General features: G+C 40.2%; 1 protein-coding gene across 10 annotated transcripts in view; it reads left to right on the top strand.

The window, feature by feature from the left end:
• The window catches only part of MYOM1 (myomesin 1), a 179,609-nt gene that overhangs the window by 51,813 nt on the left and 110,745 nt on the right, over nucleotides 1-17,051 (top strand). For all 10 annotated transcript variants that reach the window (XM_005587098.5, XM_065534075.2, XM_065534071.2 and 7 more), the window contains 3 exons: nucleotides 6,626-6,766; nucleotides 11,481-11,802; nucleotides 12,966-13,123. In XM_005587098.5, the coding sequence (XP_005587155.4) occupies nucleotides 6,626-6,766; nucleotides 11,481-11,802; nucleotides 12,966-13,123 (621 nt within the window). The remainder of the gene's footprint in view (nucleotides 1-6,625; nucleotides 6,767-11,480; nucleotides 11,803-12,965; nucleotides 13,124-17,051) is intronic.

Raw genomic sequence — 17,051 nt, 5'->3', positions numbered from 1 at the left:
TAATACATTGTTACAATTCTGAATTCTGAATTTTCCTCAAAGTGTGTTGTTACTGTATTTTGGTTTTGTTTTTTTGTTTTTGGGTTTTTTTGTTTTTGTTTTTGTTTTGAACTGGAGTCTCACTCTGTTGCCCAGGCTGGAGGGCAGTGGCGTGATCTCAAGTTTTGTTTAATAATTTGGCTGGACATACTTGTAGAATCTCTTTAACTACTATGTGGCTGTAGGTGTCTCTGCTCAGCTTTGTTTTGTTTTTTAAATTCTTGTTCTCATTTTTAAGCCTGAATTCCTAAGAATCACACTGTGTTTGCATAGATTAATGGCCAATGAGTGGTCAGACATTGTGCCCAGACAGCTCAAGACAATAAATCTTCCACCCTCTGGCAGTAGATCTGTGTGTGTGTTGGGGAGCACAGTTAAAGTGTGCCGGTAATTTTTTATTTGCTTTTCGAGACGGAGTCTCACTGTGTCCCCCAGGCTGGAGTGCACTGGTGCGATCTCGGCTCACTGCAACCTCCGCCTCCCAGGTTCAAGCGATACTCCTGCCTCAGCCTCCTAAGTAGCTGGGCCTACAGGCATGTGCCACCATGCCCAGCTAATTTTTGTATTTTTAGTAGAAACGGGGTTTCCCCATGTTGGCTAGGATGGTCTTGATCTCTTGACCTCATGATCCACCCACCTCGGCCTCCCAAAGTGCTGGGATTACAGGTGTGAGCCACCGTGCCCAGCCTGTGTGCAGGTAACTTTTAAGTAAGTCTGGTTTTGCTTAATTCCAGGCTCTCTTGCCTGTCCACTGCACGTGTGCACAGGTTTACAGTCAGCCAATGATGTATGGAACACTTGGGCCTCTGCAATCTTTCCTACACATATTTGTATGGAGAGCTTCTGAAGGCCCCTATGACTATTTTATTTTCCAGATTTTCCTGGTAAATTTCTGGCTGATCTACCAGTCTGCTGCTTGTCCCAAGCCTGATTGTAACCCCAGGCTAGCTGAGCTGCTGGTCTTCCCTTGTTTGTTTGCCACCTAGATTGCTACTGTTATTGACAATGCTGCTGGATGTGGGGTTTATCACATTGTGCCCAAATCAAGTCATTCTTCCCTGGCTGCTCCTTTTCATGCCTTTTCTCATCTTGGTTGAACTACCTTATGGACTAAGCTGGGAGTAATGGATGGGAGAAGCGTAGGCAGGAATGACACACAGACTCCCGCTGCTCATACATGAAATTCAGTTGTTTGTTTGTTCTATGAATAACTTCTCAGTGTAGCGTATGCCTTTGATTGATTTTCAGAGCCCTGATTGGTTATTTTTGACAATGTGTTCTGTATCATCACTGCTTTGGAAAGAGGAGCTGAGGAACTATTCCTTCCACCATACTGGAAGTCCCACCTCTGCCTCAGCCATTTTTAATCATTCCTCATCTGATTCTGATGTGAAACCAGGGTTGAGAATCTTTGCGCTAGGGTTGGTTACAGGAGAATAAATCTTTTTTTTTTTTTTCTTTTTCTTTTTTTTGTGACGCTGTCTCCCTCTGTCGCCCAGGCTGGAGGGCAGTGGCGCCATCTCAGTTCACTGCAACCTCCCCGTCCTGGGTTCAAGGAATTCTCTGCCTCAGCCTCCTGAGTAGCTGGAATTCTAGGCATCCGCCACCATGCCCAGCTAAATTTTGTATGTTTAGTAGAGATGGGGTTTCACCATCTTGGCCAGGCTGGTCTTGAACTCCTGACCTCGTGATCCACCCGCCTCGGCCTCCCAAAGTGCTAGGATTACAGGTGTGAGCCACTGCACCTTGTCATAAATCTTTATTTCACTTCATTCAATAAACATTTATTGAGTTGTGTCAGGCACTGGGTACAATGCTGAGGATATGAAGATCACTGAGACCATCCCTCTTCTCAGGTAGTCACAGGCAGTGGGAAAGACAGAGAAACCAATAATGCAGCCTAACCCTGAGCACGTAAGGATGGGTGATGCTGGCTTTGGGAGCACAGTCAGTGGAGACAATGCCCACAGTTCATCCTTTCTCTGAAACATGCTGATAGGCTGTCAGAATGTTTTCAGAAAGTAACATAGCCATTATGCAGGTCTACACTTCCCATAAACGTGAATACATTTATTCATCCTAGTAAACCTGGAACAATTTCCCCAAATTATATGGTGATTATAAACATAACTTTAGGGGGCCAACATTTTATTTTATGTTCAGTTTAATGACTTTTTTTGTGCTTTATTTTAGCTGTAACTGATTATTTTATAACTTCAATTTAGGTGAATAAATTCAGGAACAACGAATCAACATCAAAGTCATCATGGACAGTATGACATGGTTTTATGGTCTCCAAACTGGGGGGTCCACAAAGGCAAGCCACTGGGGTATAGAACGAAATAGTAACACTTCTTTTTTTTTTTTTTTTTGAGACGGAGTCTTGCTCTGTTGCCCAGTCTGGAGTGCAGTGGCGAGATCTCGGCTCACTGCAAATTCTGCCTCCTGGGTTCATGCCATTCTCCTGCCTCAGCCTCCCAAGTAGCTGGGACTACAGGTGCCCGCCACCACGCCCGTCTATTTTTTTTTTTTTTTTTGTATTTTTTAGTGAGACGGAGTTTCACCATGTTAGTTAGGATGGTCTCGATCTCCTGACCTCATGATCCGCCTGCCTCAGCCTCCCAAAGTGCTGGGATTACAGGTGTGAGCCATTGCACCTGGCTGTAACACTTCTTTTTTTAAAAAAAAAATCAAATGCGATCTTTAGCTTTTTTCTATTGATTGAATGTTTCATAAAATTGGACTATTTATACAGTAGTATATGGATAGAACTTATAAATAAACATATGTAGGTAGTATGCCCCCAATTTTTAAAATTAAGAGTACTTGATCATAAAAGTTGGAGATCCCTGCATTTTGGGAGGCCGAGGGAGGCAGATCACCTGAGATCAGGAGTTTGAGACCAGCCTGGCCAACATGGCAAAACTCCGTCTCTACTAAAAAGTACAAAAATTAGCCGGGCATGGTGGCGTGCGCCTGTAACCCCAGCTATTCAGGAGGCTGAGGCAGGAGAATTGTTTAAACTCGGGAGGCAGAGGTTGCAGTGAGCCGAGATCGCGCCATTGCACTCCAGCCTGGGCGACAGAATGAGACTCCGTCTCAAAAAAAAATGTTGGAGATGACTGGTATAGTGAAAAGAACACTAACCTGAAAATCAAGAAGAGATGAGTGCCAGTCCCAGTTCACCACCAACTCACTGTGTGAGCATGGGTGAGTTACAAACACTCTCCAGGCTTTGCTTTCCACATCTGTCAAATCAAGGGCCTGGTATAAATATCCCCAAGTCCGCTTTCAGCTCTGAAATTCTATAAATGGTTTTATTCTTGCTTTTCCTGTTATGAAGTTGAATAAGCAGGGGGTTATAATATTTTCTCTTCAGTATTTGAATTAGATGCAGGTGTAAGTCTACTTCTGAATTCCTGGAATATTTCCAGAGAGTGCATGTTGTACCTTGGCTACGTCTCTTCCCTGTGGTGCTACCGGTCATAGATGTATGTGATAATGTCCTACACACCAGGATATGTATTTAAAATCTGTTAACTGTAGACATATTAACAAGGACTAGCATAATTGGTGGGGAGTACAAAAAGATGTACCTAGATATAGATACAGTTACAGGCTCATAGATACCTGTGCACACACACAATTAACCCTTGCCTTTTGCTTAATTTGATTGCTTTCATCAAAATTCAGAAAGCTTCAAGATTTAAGCTAAGCACATTAAAAAACACTACATCTAGTTTTAATAGGTAACGACGGACACCAATCCATACATATTAAGTTTGGTAACTACTCAGAAGTAAGTTGTTGGCTTATTTTCAAAATTTAAATACATAAAAGCCCAAGGGGTTAGCAAGCCTTTATTTAGCTCTTTGATTTAAGATCAAAGAAATTTAAAATCTACATATTATATGTAACTCCTCTAGAAACATTTTTCAACTTTAAAATTCGATAGAGTAAGATGTTGGACTTCAGAGGTCATGGATCATGACAAAATAGACTATGGATGTTTTTCTTAAGATAATTATGCTTATTATAACAGTCACTTTCTTTAAAGTTTGTATCTCTCTGTTTTAGTTTTTTTTTTTTTTTTTTTTTGAGACGGAGTCTCGTCTGTCCCCCAGGCTGGAGTGCAGTGGCGCCATCTCAGCTCACTGCAAGCTCCGCCTCCCGGGTTCACGCCATTCTGCTGCCTCAGCCTCCTGAGTAGCTGGGACTACAGGCACCTGCCACATTGCCCGGCTAGTTTTTTGTATTTTTTTGGTAGAGACGGGGTTTCACCGGGTTGGCCAGGATGGTCTCGATCTCCTGACCTCATGATCCGCCCATCTCAGCCTCCCAAAGTGCTGGGATTACAGGCTTGAGCCACCGCGGCCCGGCCTGATTTAGTTTTGTTTGCTAGCCTCAATAAATAAATGTCTTAGCATTACTAAATCATCAGTTCGCATTGTATTTTAACATCTAGTTCTTCATATACTCTTTATTAGAAATCAAAGTCTCGAAGAAATATTAGCATAATAAAAGTGGAGATCTTCATTTTCTAAGCAGTACTATATAACACATAGCATCATAATGCTTTTTAAAAATTCTTCTGTTCCAAATGAAATATGAAGTGGAAGCTGATGAAAGGGCCATGAGTCTTTAGCATAAAGTTCAACTATTAAAAAGTCGGCTTCTACATTGGAATGATGTACAAGAAAAAAAAACAGCTCCTGTGATTTACTTGTGAGAATGGAGTACTCATATTATAGCACATTCTATGTAATAAATGCATTATTTTAAGAATTTGTCTTAAAGGATAAATGACAGAAAAAGGAGCAATGCAATGAAAAGAATAAGAAATCATAGCTATTTTGATGTAATAAATGTCAAAAAATAATGAACTCATGAGAATCTCCTGTAGCCACTAGAATGAGTAAAGAGAGAAAAGCAAAAGCAGAAAAATAGGAGAGAAATTGGAATCCAGCTGTTCGAAATGGGGGAAAAAATGAAACTCTTAAGCCCCATAATTATTTTATTTTGGATGGTAATGGAATAAAGAGGTGAGGGAAAATACCACTTTAAACTTAGACCTGTATAAGCACAGCCTGTACTTCGTGACCTGCCGGGGTATAGAATGCAGTCGTTTTGCTGCTGCCCAGGACAGCCAGCCAGGAACAAATGTCACCCTGGCTTCCAGTTGGTAACCAATCCACAAGCTTGAATTCAAAGTTCTAACCTTTAGTTTTAATGCTGATCATAGAAAAAGAGATAGATATTCACCTCTGGGGGAGGGGGTGGATATGGGGAAGGAAGAGTTAGGCCATTTCCAGGAGACCTCCCGGGAGGATTCAAGGTGCTGCTGCCTGCCCTGCATGTCAAAGCCCTGTGCTACTTGTTTTCTCGCATCATCATATATCCATTTTGTACCATGTATATGCTTGACCTCTCTTCTGCTTTGGATTAGGTAATCCCTTTTGCTTTTTCAAATGATTTTCGAAGATTAGGAAATGGTCAAGGTTTGGAAGGTTTTCCTATTTCAACTGGGCAGCTTGGCTTTTCCCATGACATAATACCCCTCTTCACCTTGTCTTTAGAGATCCTCTAGACCGGGGGCTTCTAAAAAAAATTAACTTTTTTTTTTTTAAGAATAGTTTCAAATTTACAAAATGATTAAAAGGATAGTACAGAAGAGTTCCTATACAGACCCCTATTGTTAACATCTTTCCTTACTGTGTAGATTAGGGACTTTTAGCCCCGAGTTCACGGATTGACTTCAGGGAGTCCATGAACTCCTGAAGTTTATGCCAAATTGTGTATGTTTGTATAAGAATGCATTTCATTTCATTCAAGAACTATACAAATTAACACTATTCTTTTCATTTCATCAATCCCTTTTCTCTGCTATCTCTGCTCTCATGTTTTCCACTTCCTTAGTCATTTTTTTGGTTTATTAGAACACTAACTACCTCCAAGTGCACATTTGCACCAGTGTGCATAGGAAGACAGAACTGACCAAAGGCTTCTTTATCACACCCTTGTGAATCACTGAGTCAATCGGCATCATGTGTTCACATAAAATATATTAACTCTATTATTTAATAAGCCTCACATCCCTTCAAAGGCAGGAGTCACCTATAATACATAAAGGTCTCAGTGTAAACCAAGGATCCTACATCAGAATGGATCTATCTAGAAAAGTGTGCGTTTTAAATAAGCTCCCAAAAGAATTTGGATGCACCATGTATCAAAACCATTTATATAGTCTGCCTAGATTTCCAACATGACATTAACACAAAAGGGCATTTAGAACTATCATAAAAGCATCACTGTTTTCCCTTGAAACTTTAAGTGGGGGAAAAAGCCATGAAATTACTGGAGCCATAAAATTATTATCACTATTTTTCTTTTCTGTCTCTATAGAGTCTGTTATTTGAAATCTTTCTAACTCTACTTTGATTCTAAAGCTAAAAGATAATTGTAACATTAGAGATCTAGGATTTGGTAAAATTTCTCCCAAGTTAAAACTTCCTGTATCAGTATTTTGAATGTTGTAAATGCCTTTTTTTTTTGTTATTATTGTCTGATGTTAGGTGGTTTATTTCAGACTTACAGATTCCAGTCTACTGTTAGATGATTATTCATCCAAGTTGAGCCCCAAACCAAAGAGAGCCAAGCACAGCCTTCTGTCTGGAGAAGAGAAAGAAAATTTGCCCAGTGACTACATGGTACCCATTTTCTCGGGACGGTGAGTGTGCTTGTTCTTCCTGGCTTTAATTATTAAGAAGTATATAGTAAGTGCTATAGGAGTAGCAGATTATAGTCATAATTGTGGTGGACAGATTATAGAAATAGCAGCTAACATTTATTGAGCACTTGTCAGATTATAGTAAAAGCAGCTAACCTTTTATTAAGCACTTACTATATACTGATTGAGTAAGATCTGAGGAAGCTCAGAACCATGCACTGAGAGAGACGTGATAATTATGTTAAAAGGGATTTCCTTTTCAGAAATTTTGCCATTACATAGGATGGCTACATGACAAACAAGAATGATCAGAACTTAATGCTGCTTATAAAACTAGCTGGAATGGAAAGTGGATCCTGGAATGCTAGTGATTGGACAGGATAGCCAGAGTAAAAAGAAAGCTTCAAAACTATAAAATGTTGGGTGAATTTTTATTACTCTGTGTGTGTGTGTGTGTGTGTATGTGTGCGTGTGCGTGTGTGTGTGTGTATGTATATATCTCTCTCTGAGATAGGGTCTCACTCTGCTACCCAGGCTGGAGTGCAGTGGCACAAACACAGCTCACTGCAGCCTCAACCTCCCAGACTCAGGCAATCCTCCTACTTCAACCTCCCGAGTAGCTGGGACCACAGGCACGAGCCACCATGCCCAGCTAATTAAAAAAAAAATTATTTGTAGAAATGGAGTCTCACTATATCACCCAGGTTGGTCTTGAACTCCTGGGCTCAAGTGATCTTCCCTGCTTGGCCTCCCAAAGTGCTTGAATTATAGGCATGAGCCACCACACCTGGCCTGGGTGAACTTTAAAAAAAAACCCAAGATGACACGTTTAGGTAGCTGAAAAATATCTTGGTTATCAATGTGGTTTTAATTATTATTCACTGGGGGAAAAAATCTCATCATAATTTGAATGCCTTGTTCAATGGGAAATAGATTGCTATTTACTTTGAGGAAAACTTCAAACAAAATAATCACTAAATCACAAGTCTGTGTGATGCCAATTTTCTATCTTTATTACATAACATTATTTTTGAGCATTAATAATATTCAAAGGAATCTTGAAAGGAGACTTGTCCTGGACACCAAGATTAAAGCTCAACAGGAACTTTCTGGCTCATCTCCTGTTTACTTCTCTTTGAACACAGAGTTATTCCCATAGCTCAGGTGACGCTCAAAGTGAGGCCATCCTCTAAGAGCAAATGTCATGGAAAAGTAGATCCTCTTGGAAGTCAGGAAATAATTTGGTTGTGATTGATGGTGACCTACATCTGTTGCCTGTGTTTTTCTTTCCATTGCCCTCTGACAGTTCCTTTCTGACTTGTGTCGGAGGCTAATGTCATAATTGCTCTGAACCCAATTAGGAAGGTAAAGGGATAAATAACATTCTATTTTTGGCTTTTTAGCTGATATCTTTGCTTTCTCTGATTTTCTAAAGTGAACTTTCCAGACAAACACGCTTTCGCTGCTAAGTATGCATGTCCAGCCATTTGTCCTCTTCACAGTAGCTTAATGTAACTCGCAGTCCTTATAAGTGATGGTAGGCTAGAGGGGTAAAGTCTTTTGTCTCCGGTATTTTTCCCACTCTGTTTCAAAAAATCATTTTAAAACCACATCAGCTTAACACTAGCCTACGTGACATGACTCCACCTGGCAGGGCATGAAATGAAGCTTCTTACTCCTAACATCTTCTCCCTGCTCTGTCCACACCAAACTATTTGTCTCTTCCGGGCCAGTCTCAGGAAGTGATCATTTACCAAATAAACTGATAAAAGAAGATGTGAGGCCGGGCGTGGTGGCTCTCGCCTGTAATCCCAGCACTTTGGGAGGCCAAGGTGGGCGGATCACGAGGTCAGGAGATTGAGAACATCCTGGCTAACACAGTGAAACCCCTTCTCTACTGAAAATACAGAAATTACCTGGGTGTGGTGGCAGGCACCTGTAATCCCAGCTACTCGGGAGGCTGAGGCAGGAGAATCGCTTGAACCTGGAAGGTGGAGGTTGCAGTGAGCCAAGAGATCGCGCCACTGCGCTCCAGCCTGGGAAACAGAGCGAGACTCCTCTCAAAAAAAAAAAAAAAAAAGATGTGAATAAAAATTGATTTTCTAGGCTTTATTTCTAGTTCTCCATTATATCTTATACGGTGTCATCACCTATACTCTATTACTGTGTCAAAAATAACATTTCACAACGGTTTTGGCAGTATTAACAATCTGAGAAGAGGATGGAAAAAAATGAACATTTGTTGAGTGTCTATTATTATTTGCTGGGACTCATGCAAGGTGCTTTATATAAACCATCTTGCTAAATTCTCCATACAACCCTGCAGAGATATTAATATATCAACGTTTTGGACAAGGAAATCATGGCAGAGTGACTTGCTGAAAGCTGCATGCCTGGGAGGGAAAGAATTGAAAGTCCCACGTAGGCCTGGTCAATGCAGTGGACATGCCCTCTGCACTCACACTGTGCTTCTGGAAAACACCATTTCCTCTGCATGGCACCTGAAAATTCCACTTATATTCTAATAAATTGAGTAAACTTTCTGTCGGCAAGAGATTTTGAATTGAGATTGTCACAGATTCGCAGAGTACTGGGAGATTTTAAATTTAGTTTTACTTCGTAGTAGTATACTTTTGTCAACATGTTAGCCTCACAGTTTTACTTTTGTGTCCAGATTATAGAAGGGTTATCACTGATAAATCCTGACTTTTACTTAAAGGAGAATATCCCTACTGCCCTGGGTCTAACATACTTTTTAAGTGTAGTTGAGTTCTCGTGTGAAATAATTACAAGGTTTTTTTTCCGAAGTTTGGCTTCTTTGTAAACGGAAAAGGCAAGGAGACTATCACTTCGTTTGGCCCTCTAGAGCTGTGCCAACCTATCCAGTATCAGTAGTAATGAGAACTTAAACATAAAGTTCTCTTACTTGGAGCCTGGGGCAAGACTAGCATTGAATATGATCCATCATTACATGAATTGAAACAGATCACAGAGCTCATTTCACATCTCCCTATTGTATGTTGACTTCTATAGAGAATTCCAAGCAAATTCTCCATGGTTTGTTTTGTATTCAGTTAGTAATTCATTCACTTCCTATCTTGTTCAAAAAAGATTGAGAAGTCATTATGTGAGGACACTAAGCTAAAAATCTTTCATCTTCCTCCTCCCCCTCAAATAATAATGGACATATTACTAACATCCATAGTAGGGATTATCTTATTAATATTTACAGAGAGAGAGGAAAAAACTTAAAATTTACTCACTACATTTAGTCAGAAACAACATGGACTCATCTCGTCTGCCAGATGTTTTAGGAATAGTCCATGAGAAACCCCAAACTTGGCAAATGTGGAATCTTATTCCTCAGCAAGCGACATAGATTTAGATGCTAGGAACTTGCTAACACAATGGCAGCATTTGCTTACATACTGAAGCAATCATTCTTGGAATGTATAATTCTGACGTAAGAGGTCTAAGGACACTCAATTTCAAGAGAATCCTCGACATAATCAATACACTCTTTCACTAAAACATTTGAGGGGCTTTACAACAAAAGGCATTGAAATATGTTAAAATAATTCAAATATTTTTAAACAACATGAATAAATCACAGCACAGATTCTATCATAAACTGCCACAGTAGGCATTGAACTTGAGATGTTACCACTCCCTTACTATTGTCATCAATTATGAATAATAACGAGTCACATTTATAAATGTCACCACTTCCATCACAAGTTTGATAATTTCTTAGTATATACTATAGGTGCACACATAGTATATGCACACACAACATATATTATCTTAGAAAGAAACCCAGTAGACATAAGGAACCTCATGTACATTCAGAACTTATTCATACTGCAACAACTCCAGGCAGTGCATTACATCAGCAAAGTGACAGAATCCAGATCAAGCTCCTACTCATGTATCAGGGTCACAGGCAAACAAACTAGATCTCATTTGACAATATGGCTTTTCTGGAAAGGAACCATAATCTTTTATTGTAAACAAAATCATGTTTAAACACACTAAGACAATCCGTGAGTCGACCTTGGGCAAGTTATCTAACTTCTCTGAACCTCGTTACCATATATCTAAACCAGAAATAATAATTTATCTTGGCCGGGCATGGTGGCTCACGAGTGTAATCCCAGCACTTTGGGAGGCCAAGGCTGGTGGATCACCTGAGGTCAGGAGTTCGAGACTAGCCTGGCCAACATGGTGAAACCCTGTCTCTACTAAAATTACAAAATATTAGCTGGGCATGGTAGCAGAAGCCTGTAATCCCAGCTACTTGGGAGGCTAAGGCAGGAGAATTGCTTGAACCCAGGAGGCCGAGGTTGCAGTGAGCTGAGATTGAACCATTGCACTCCAGCCTGGGCAACAAGAGCGAGACTCCATCTTAAAAAAAAAAAAAAGTTTATCTCATAGGGTTTATATGGGGATGAAACAAGATCATGTATGTGAAAAGCACCAGGGCCATCATAGGTGTTATAATTACTGTTATCATTATTATTATTGTTATTTGTTAAGGTGAGGAACACTTCCGTACATGAAGCGTCAGCTTCTGATTTACCTGCTTTTTCTATGTCGGGTTTTCTTTTGGTGCAGGATACAGTGTCTGAGGTGTGGTACTTTGAACTTAGTAAAAATTACTCAATCTTATCACTGCCATCCACAACATCTACATTTTGCCATTATTGTGTTTTAGTCAAAAGCATGTCAGTGGAATTACAGATACGGAAGAAGAAAGAATTAAAGAAGCTGCTGCTTATATAGCCCAGAGGAATCTTCTTGCTACTGAGGAAGGAATCACAACATCTAAACAGTCCACGGCATCCAAGCAGTCCACGGCATCTAAGCAGTCCATGACATCCAAGCAGTCCACAGCATCCAGGCAATCCATGGCATCCAAGCAGTCCGTGGTTTCCAAACAGGCCACGTCCACTCTTCAACAGGAAGAAACTTTTGAAAAGAAGTCAAGGAAAGTTGCGATTCGAGAAAAGGCAGAACGCCTGTCCCTGAGGAAAACAGTAAGAAAAGACAGTTTAACGTAACTTACAAAGGTGGAAATGCATGTCATAAGGGGTGTGTGTGTGTGTGTGTGTGTGTGTGTGTGTAGATGTAGATGGATTTGTTTCTTTTTTTTTCTTCGAGATGGAGTCTCACTCTGTCCCCCAGGTTGGAGTGCAGTGGCGCAATCTCAGCTCACTGCAGCCTCCGCCTCCCGGGTTCAAGCGATTCTCCTGCCTTCGCCTCTCAAGTAGCTGGGGTTACAGGCATGCGCCACCACACCTGGCTAATTTTTCTTTTTTCTTTTTTTTTTTTTTTTTTAAGTAGAGATGGGGTTTCGCCATGTTGGCAAGGCTGGTCTCAAACTCCTGACCTCAAGTGATCCACCCACCTCAGCCTCCCCAAATGTTGGGATTACAGAATGAGCCACTGCACCTGACTGATGTGTTTCAAATGAAGAATATGTGATCTTTTGGAGAAACAAAACATAAGAAAACAAGGAGAAAGACATTAAAATATTAATATGTAGGTCAAATAAAGCAAACAATAGTTTTAAACTCCATGGAATTTTAGGTTTTAAGGAAATTAAAGATTTTAAAGAGCCTTAAGAAATCCACCTTAGAGGAGTATTTTACTTACAGTATTTTACTCCTGTAAGTAAAATACTCCTCTATGTAAAATATGGCCAGATGTGGTGGCTCACATCTGTAATCCCAATTTTGGGTGGCCAAGGCAGGAGAATTACTTGAGGTCAGGAGTTCGAGATCAGCCTAGCCAACATGGTGAAACCCCATCTCTACTAAAAATACAAAAATTAGCCAGGCATGGTGGTGAGTGCTTGTAATCCCAGCTACTCGGGAGGCTGAGGCACGAGAATTGCATGAACCTGGGAGGAAGAGGCTGCAGTGAGCCAGGTTGCACCAGTGTACTCCAGCCCAGGCCAAAAAAAAAAAAAGAAAAAGAAAAAGAAAAAGAAATCAAAGATGTTGCTTAAGCTTGGAATGTTAAATGTCAAATAACTACCTCTGTTCTTAAAAGGGAGAAGGGAGTGCATTTTCTCTAAACAAAATTAAGCTTCCAAATGGAAAAATAAAACTTTTGGCTTCTACTTGTTATTTTAGCACCAAAAGTCACTTTGATTTAGTGGTATTTTGGTAATATGTTTGCTTATTTGTTATTTCAGTTAGAAGAAACCGAGGCATATCATGCTAAGTTGAATGAAGACCATCTTCTCCATGCTCCTGAGTTTATCATTAAACCTCGCTCCCACACGGTTTGGGAGAAGGAGAATGTAAAATTGCACTGCTCCATAGCAGGCTGGCCAGAACCTCGTGTCACGTGGTATGTTATCTTTATGAAAACTAACAGAATTCATTACACAAAGTTAAGTTCACCTCTAGTGAAACACACAGAACCACCATATGCAAGAGTCAGTGAAGACATCTGTAAGATTGTATAGGTTTCCAAAGAGTGAAGAAGGGTATTGAGATGAATTTGTATGTGTGGGAAGAAAAAACATTCTTGTGTATATATGCTACATGATAATACTCTATAATCCTATTATGCAAATGGGTCTTTATTTTATATGAAGTATTGCATTTTAGTCAACATATATACTTCCCAAACATATGTCTATAAATGCTATGGATGATAAAAGTTAGGTAAAAATTAGCTTCCATCAATGAACTTCACACAGCAGGGCAGGATTTTGTGATTGGAAGCAATGCTGCCTTTTACAAAGTAACTAAAACTCCCATCTCTACCCCTCGTATGAGCTAAGGCCTGAATGTGCCTGCCTTCCTTCCTTCTTTCCTTCCTTCCTTCCTCCCTCCCTCCCTCCCTCCCTCCCTCCCTCTCTCCCTCTCTTTCTTTCTTTCTTTCTTTCTTTCTTTCTTTCTTTCTTTCTTTCTTTCTTTCTTTCTCTTTCTTTCTCTCTTTTTCCTTTCTCTTTCTTTCTTTTCCTTTCCTTCTCTTCCTTTCTTTCTTCTTTCTCTCTTTTCTTTCTCTTTCTTTTTTCTTTCTCCTTCCTTTCCTTCCTTCCTTCCTTCCTTCCTTCCTTCCTTCCTTCCTTCCTCTTTCTCTCTTTCTTTTCTTTCTTTCTTCCTTTCTTTTTTAATTAATTTATTTTTTTACCAGAGAGCATAAGCAAGTTGCATCAATGTGTTTTCTGACACCAAACAAAAGAAAGAATTGGATGCCAGATACTACCCAACAGGGGGCAGGAGATACTTTCTTTCCGTAAGGAATAAGCACTCTTTCTCCTTCCATAATATATCCTATTGCAATTGTCAGTGGCTTTGTGGTCCTTAAACTGAGAACTTTCCTGTCACATGTCACAAATATCTGCCATAGAGAGCGGAAGTATGAAAATAATTGAGCCAATTAAAAAAGATATTTCAGTTTTACTCTCTGGTGCAGGTATTTGCATGCTTTTTTCTTATCTTCAGGAGTGGTGATAAATGCACCTTAGGTTGCAATATAAACACTACACGAATGTCACTGTCACCCAGAGTGTCTGCCTCCTTCTCCTTTCTTTTCTATTATTTCTAATGTTTATCAGATGCCTGCATAGCACTGTGGAGGTAGCTGACAAGATAAACCCACTTATTTCTCTAAGGTTATTCTTTTCAGACAGAGTCCCGCTTTGTCACCCAGGCTGGAGTGCAGTGGTGTAATCTTGGCTCACTGCAACCTCCACCTCCTGGGTTCAAGCTGTTCTCCTGCCTCAGCCTCCCAAGTAGCTGGGACTACAGGCGTGCACCACCACACCTGGCTAATTTTTGTATTTTTAATAGAGATGGGGTTTCGCCATGTTGGCCAGGCTGGTCTCGAACTCCTGACCTCAGGTGATCTGCCCACCTTGGCCTCCCAAAGTGCTGGGACTACAGGAGTGAGCCACCGTGCCCGGCTTCTAAGGTTGTTCTTAAGGAGCACATGGTGAATTTTTACTTGTAATCTTAATCTGTCTTTGATGATTTTGGATTTACTCACAATTTTTCTATGTATGTAAACTCTTTTCAGGGCTTCTGAATTTGAAAACCAAAGAATAAAAATCAAAACTGGCTATGAATTATCGGGGCAAATAATTTATAGTAAACAAAGATGAGAACTGTGGAAACATATTTCTATAAAAATGAAGTTTAAAAAAATCAATTTACAAGCTTTAAAATAGAAAAGTAAGTTAGCAATCACTCTGCCTTTGCCTGCCCTTCTCTGTGACTATGGAGTTGCACAATTTGGCCTGTCAAAGGGACATGTCTTCTTAAAAAACCAATTACTTCACACCTCAAAAAAAAAAAAAAAAGAAATTCCAAACTTTCCTATAGAAATGCACAAACAATAACAAATTTTCAGCTGCAAGAAATATTAGTAAAAATATTTCTTCTTTCATGAATTAAAATGTATCAATAATAAATGAAGAATTAGAGGCCTTTGTTGAATAAATGTGTTTATTACACAGTATCCTATCTGTGTTTTCCCACTTAAAAAAATTAGAATTAAAGATGATTATCAAAAGGACACAAAGTAGCTTCTGGGAGATAAATATTCAATTCCTAAGCATTTATTTTTCCTGTTAATTACACTGCAGCTTGAATAAAAACCCAGCCACATACACTGATGGTGTTATTAAGCAAAAGCAGTGTGATTTCACAAAAGCAGAGCTGAACTTCAGAGATTAGACTCCTCACACTGTGCTCTGTTGATCTGGAAAAAAAATAATTAAAAACAAAAACAAAAAGAATGGAAAGTCTCCAGAAAAATAGGAGATGACCAAACTGTCAACCCTTCAAATTCCAGTTAAATTCAAAAATAGAAATACTGTCCATTTCCAGTTATCCTCACTAACAGAGCTGAGAAGCGGTTGAGTTGAGCCCCAAACCCTTCACAGGTGGCTTTGAAATATTTACATCCTTTACATGTGAAGTTTATGTCCTAGGGGTTCATTTCAAATAAAAGGGAAGACACAGAGACAAGCTTCCTCTCCAGAAGTACTGGATGGGCCTCCTCTGGTCCCTGCACCCCCGTTAGTGCTCTTGCAGCGAACAACTCCCTTGAGCCTCGCGCAAAGCATCAGTCCTAGTGACTCCATTCCTTATCGTACATTCTCCCACGAGGGACAGACCAGAGCATATCACAGATAGTCTCCTTGCCTTGCAAGCTAAGTGAAAAACAAATATTAAAACGAACAACAAGGCTGCAGTGAGCTCTGATCTCACCACTGCATTCCATCCTGGGCAACAGAGCTAAAAAAAAAAAAAAAAAGAACTGGGAGACAACTAAGAAAATCGTTAACTATACTTCTGAGAGCAAGATTTGCCCTGGGTAAAGCTGAAACTCGGACAATCAGTTAGCAGATAACTGACAATTGGAAATGGCAGTAAACAGGGTCAAGTTCAGGTTTTGTGGGCATGAAGCTGATACAACTCGGAGGGCACTCTTTACAAACTAAATAAATAAATTAGCAGTATAAGCCAGGACATAAGGTCTTGCAGGGATTTGGATAGTGAGAGACCCTGAAACTTAAGCTTCATTTGCTTCAAGGTAAATCCACCTCTGGGAGTTGACTTCTGGATGGGATTAGTATATATTCCTGGGCACGTTTTTAAAAAGTCATTAACTGGGCTGGGCGAGCTGACTCACACCTGTAATCCCAGCACTTTGGGAGGCCGAGGTGGACAGATCACTTGAGGCCAGGATTTGAGACCAGCTTGGCCAACATGTAGAAACCTCGTCTCTACTAAAAATACAAAAATTAGCCAGGTGTGGTGATGCATGCCTGTAATCCCAGCTACTCGAGAGGCTGAGGCAGAAGAATCACTTGAACCCGAGAAGCAGAGGTTGCAGTGAGCCAAGATGACACTACTGCACTCCAGGCTGAGCAACAGAGTGAGACCCTGTCTCAAAAAAAAAAAAAAAAAAAAGAAAAAAGAAAAAAGAAAAGAAAAAAAGAAAAGAGAATGAGAAAAAAGTCGTTCACTGGAGTGCTAATTGACTTTGCACCACTGGTACAGAGCATGCAATCTTCAGTAAGCAGCCTTCCCCTTGAAGACCTGGGAATCCGCAACCCAAGCAGGAACCAAGATTGTTGGTGATGACATTGCTGGCATTTATACCTTTTTGGTATCCAATTGCAGCTTCCTGGGCCTGACACTGAGGAGAAGTACAAAGGGAATATTGAGAATGCCCTTCCTGAATATCAGCAGGTTTATTAAAGGAGTAAATTTGTGATGATGCTTCATATAATCACACTGCCTCCGCTCATAGCAGT

The sequence above is a fragment of the Macaca fascicularis genome, chromosome 18, assembly GCF_037993035.2.
Source record: "Macaca fascicularis isolate 582-1 chromosome 18, T2T-MFA8v1.1".
In the NCBI taxonomy this organism is placed as follows: Eukaryota; Metazoa; Chordata; class Mammalia; order Primates; family Cercopithecidae; genus Macaca; species Macaca fascicularis.
The sequence above is the reverse complement of the archived record's forward strand: the minus strand, read 5'-3'. Positions and strand labels throughout refer to the sequence as shown.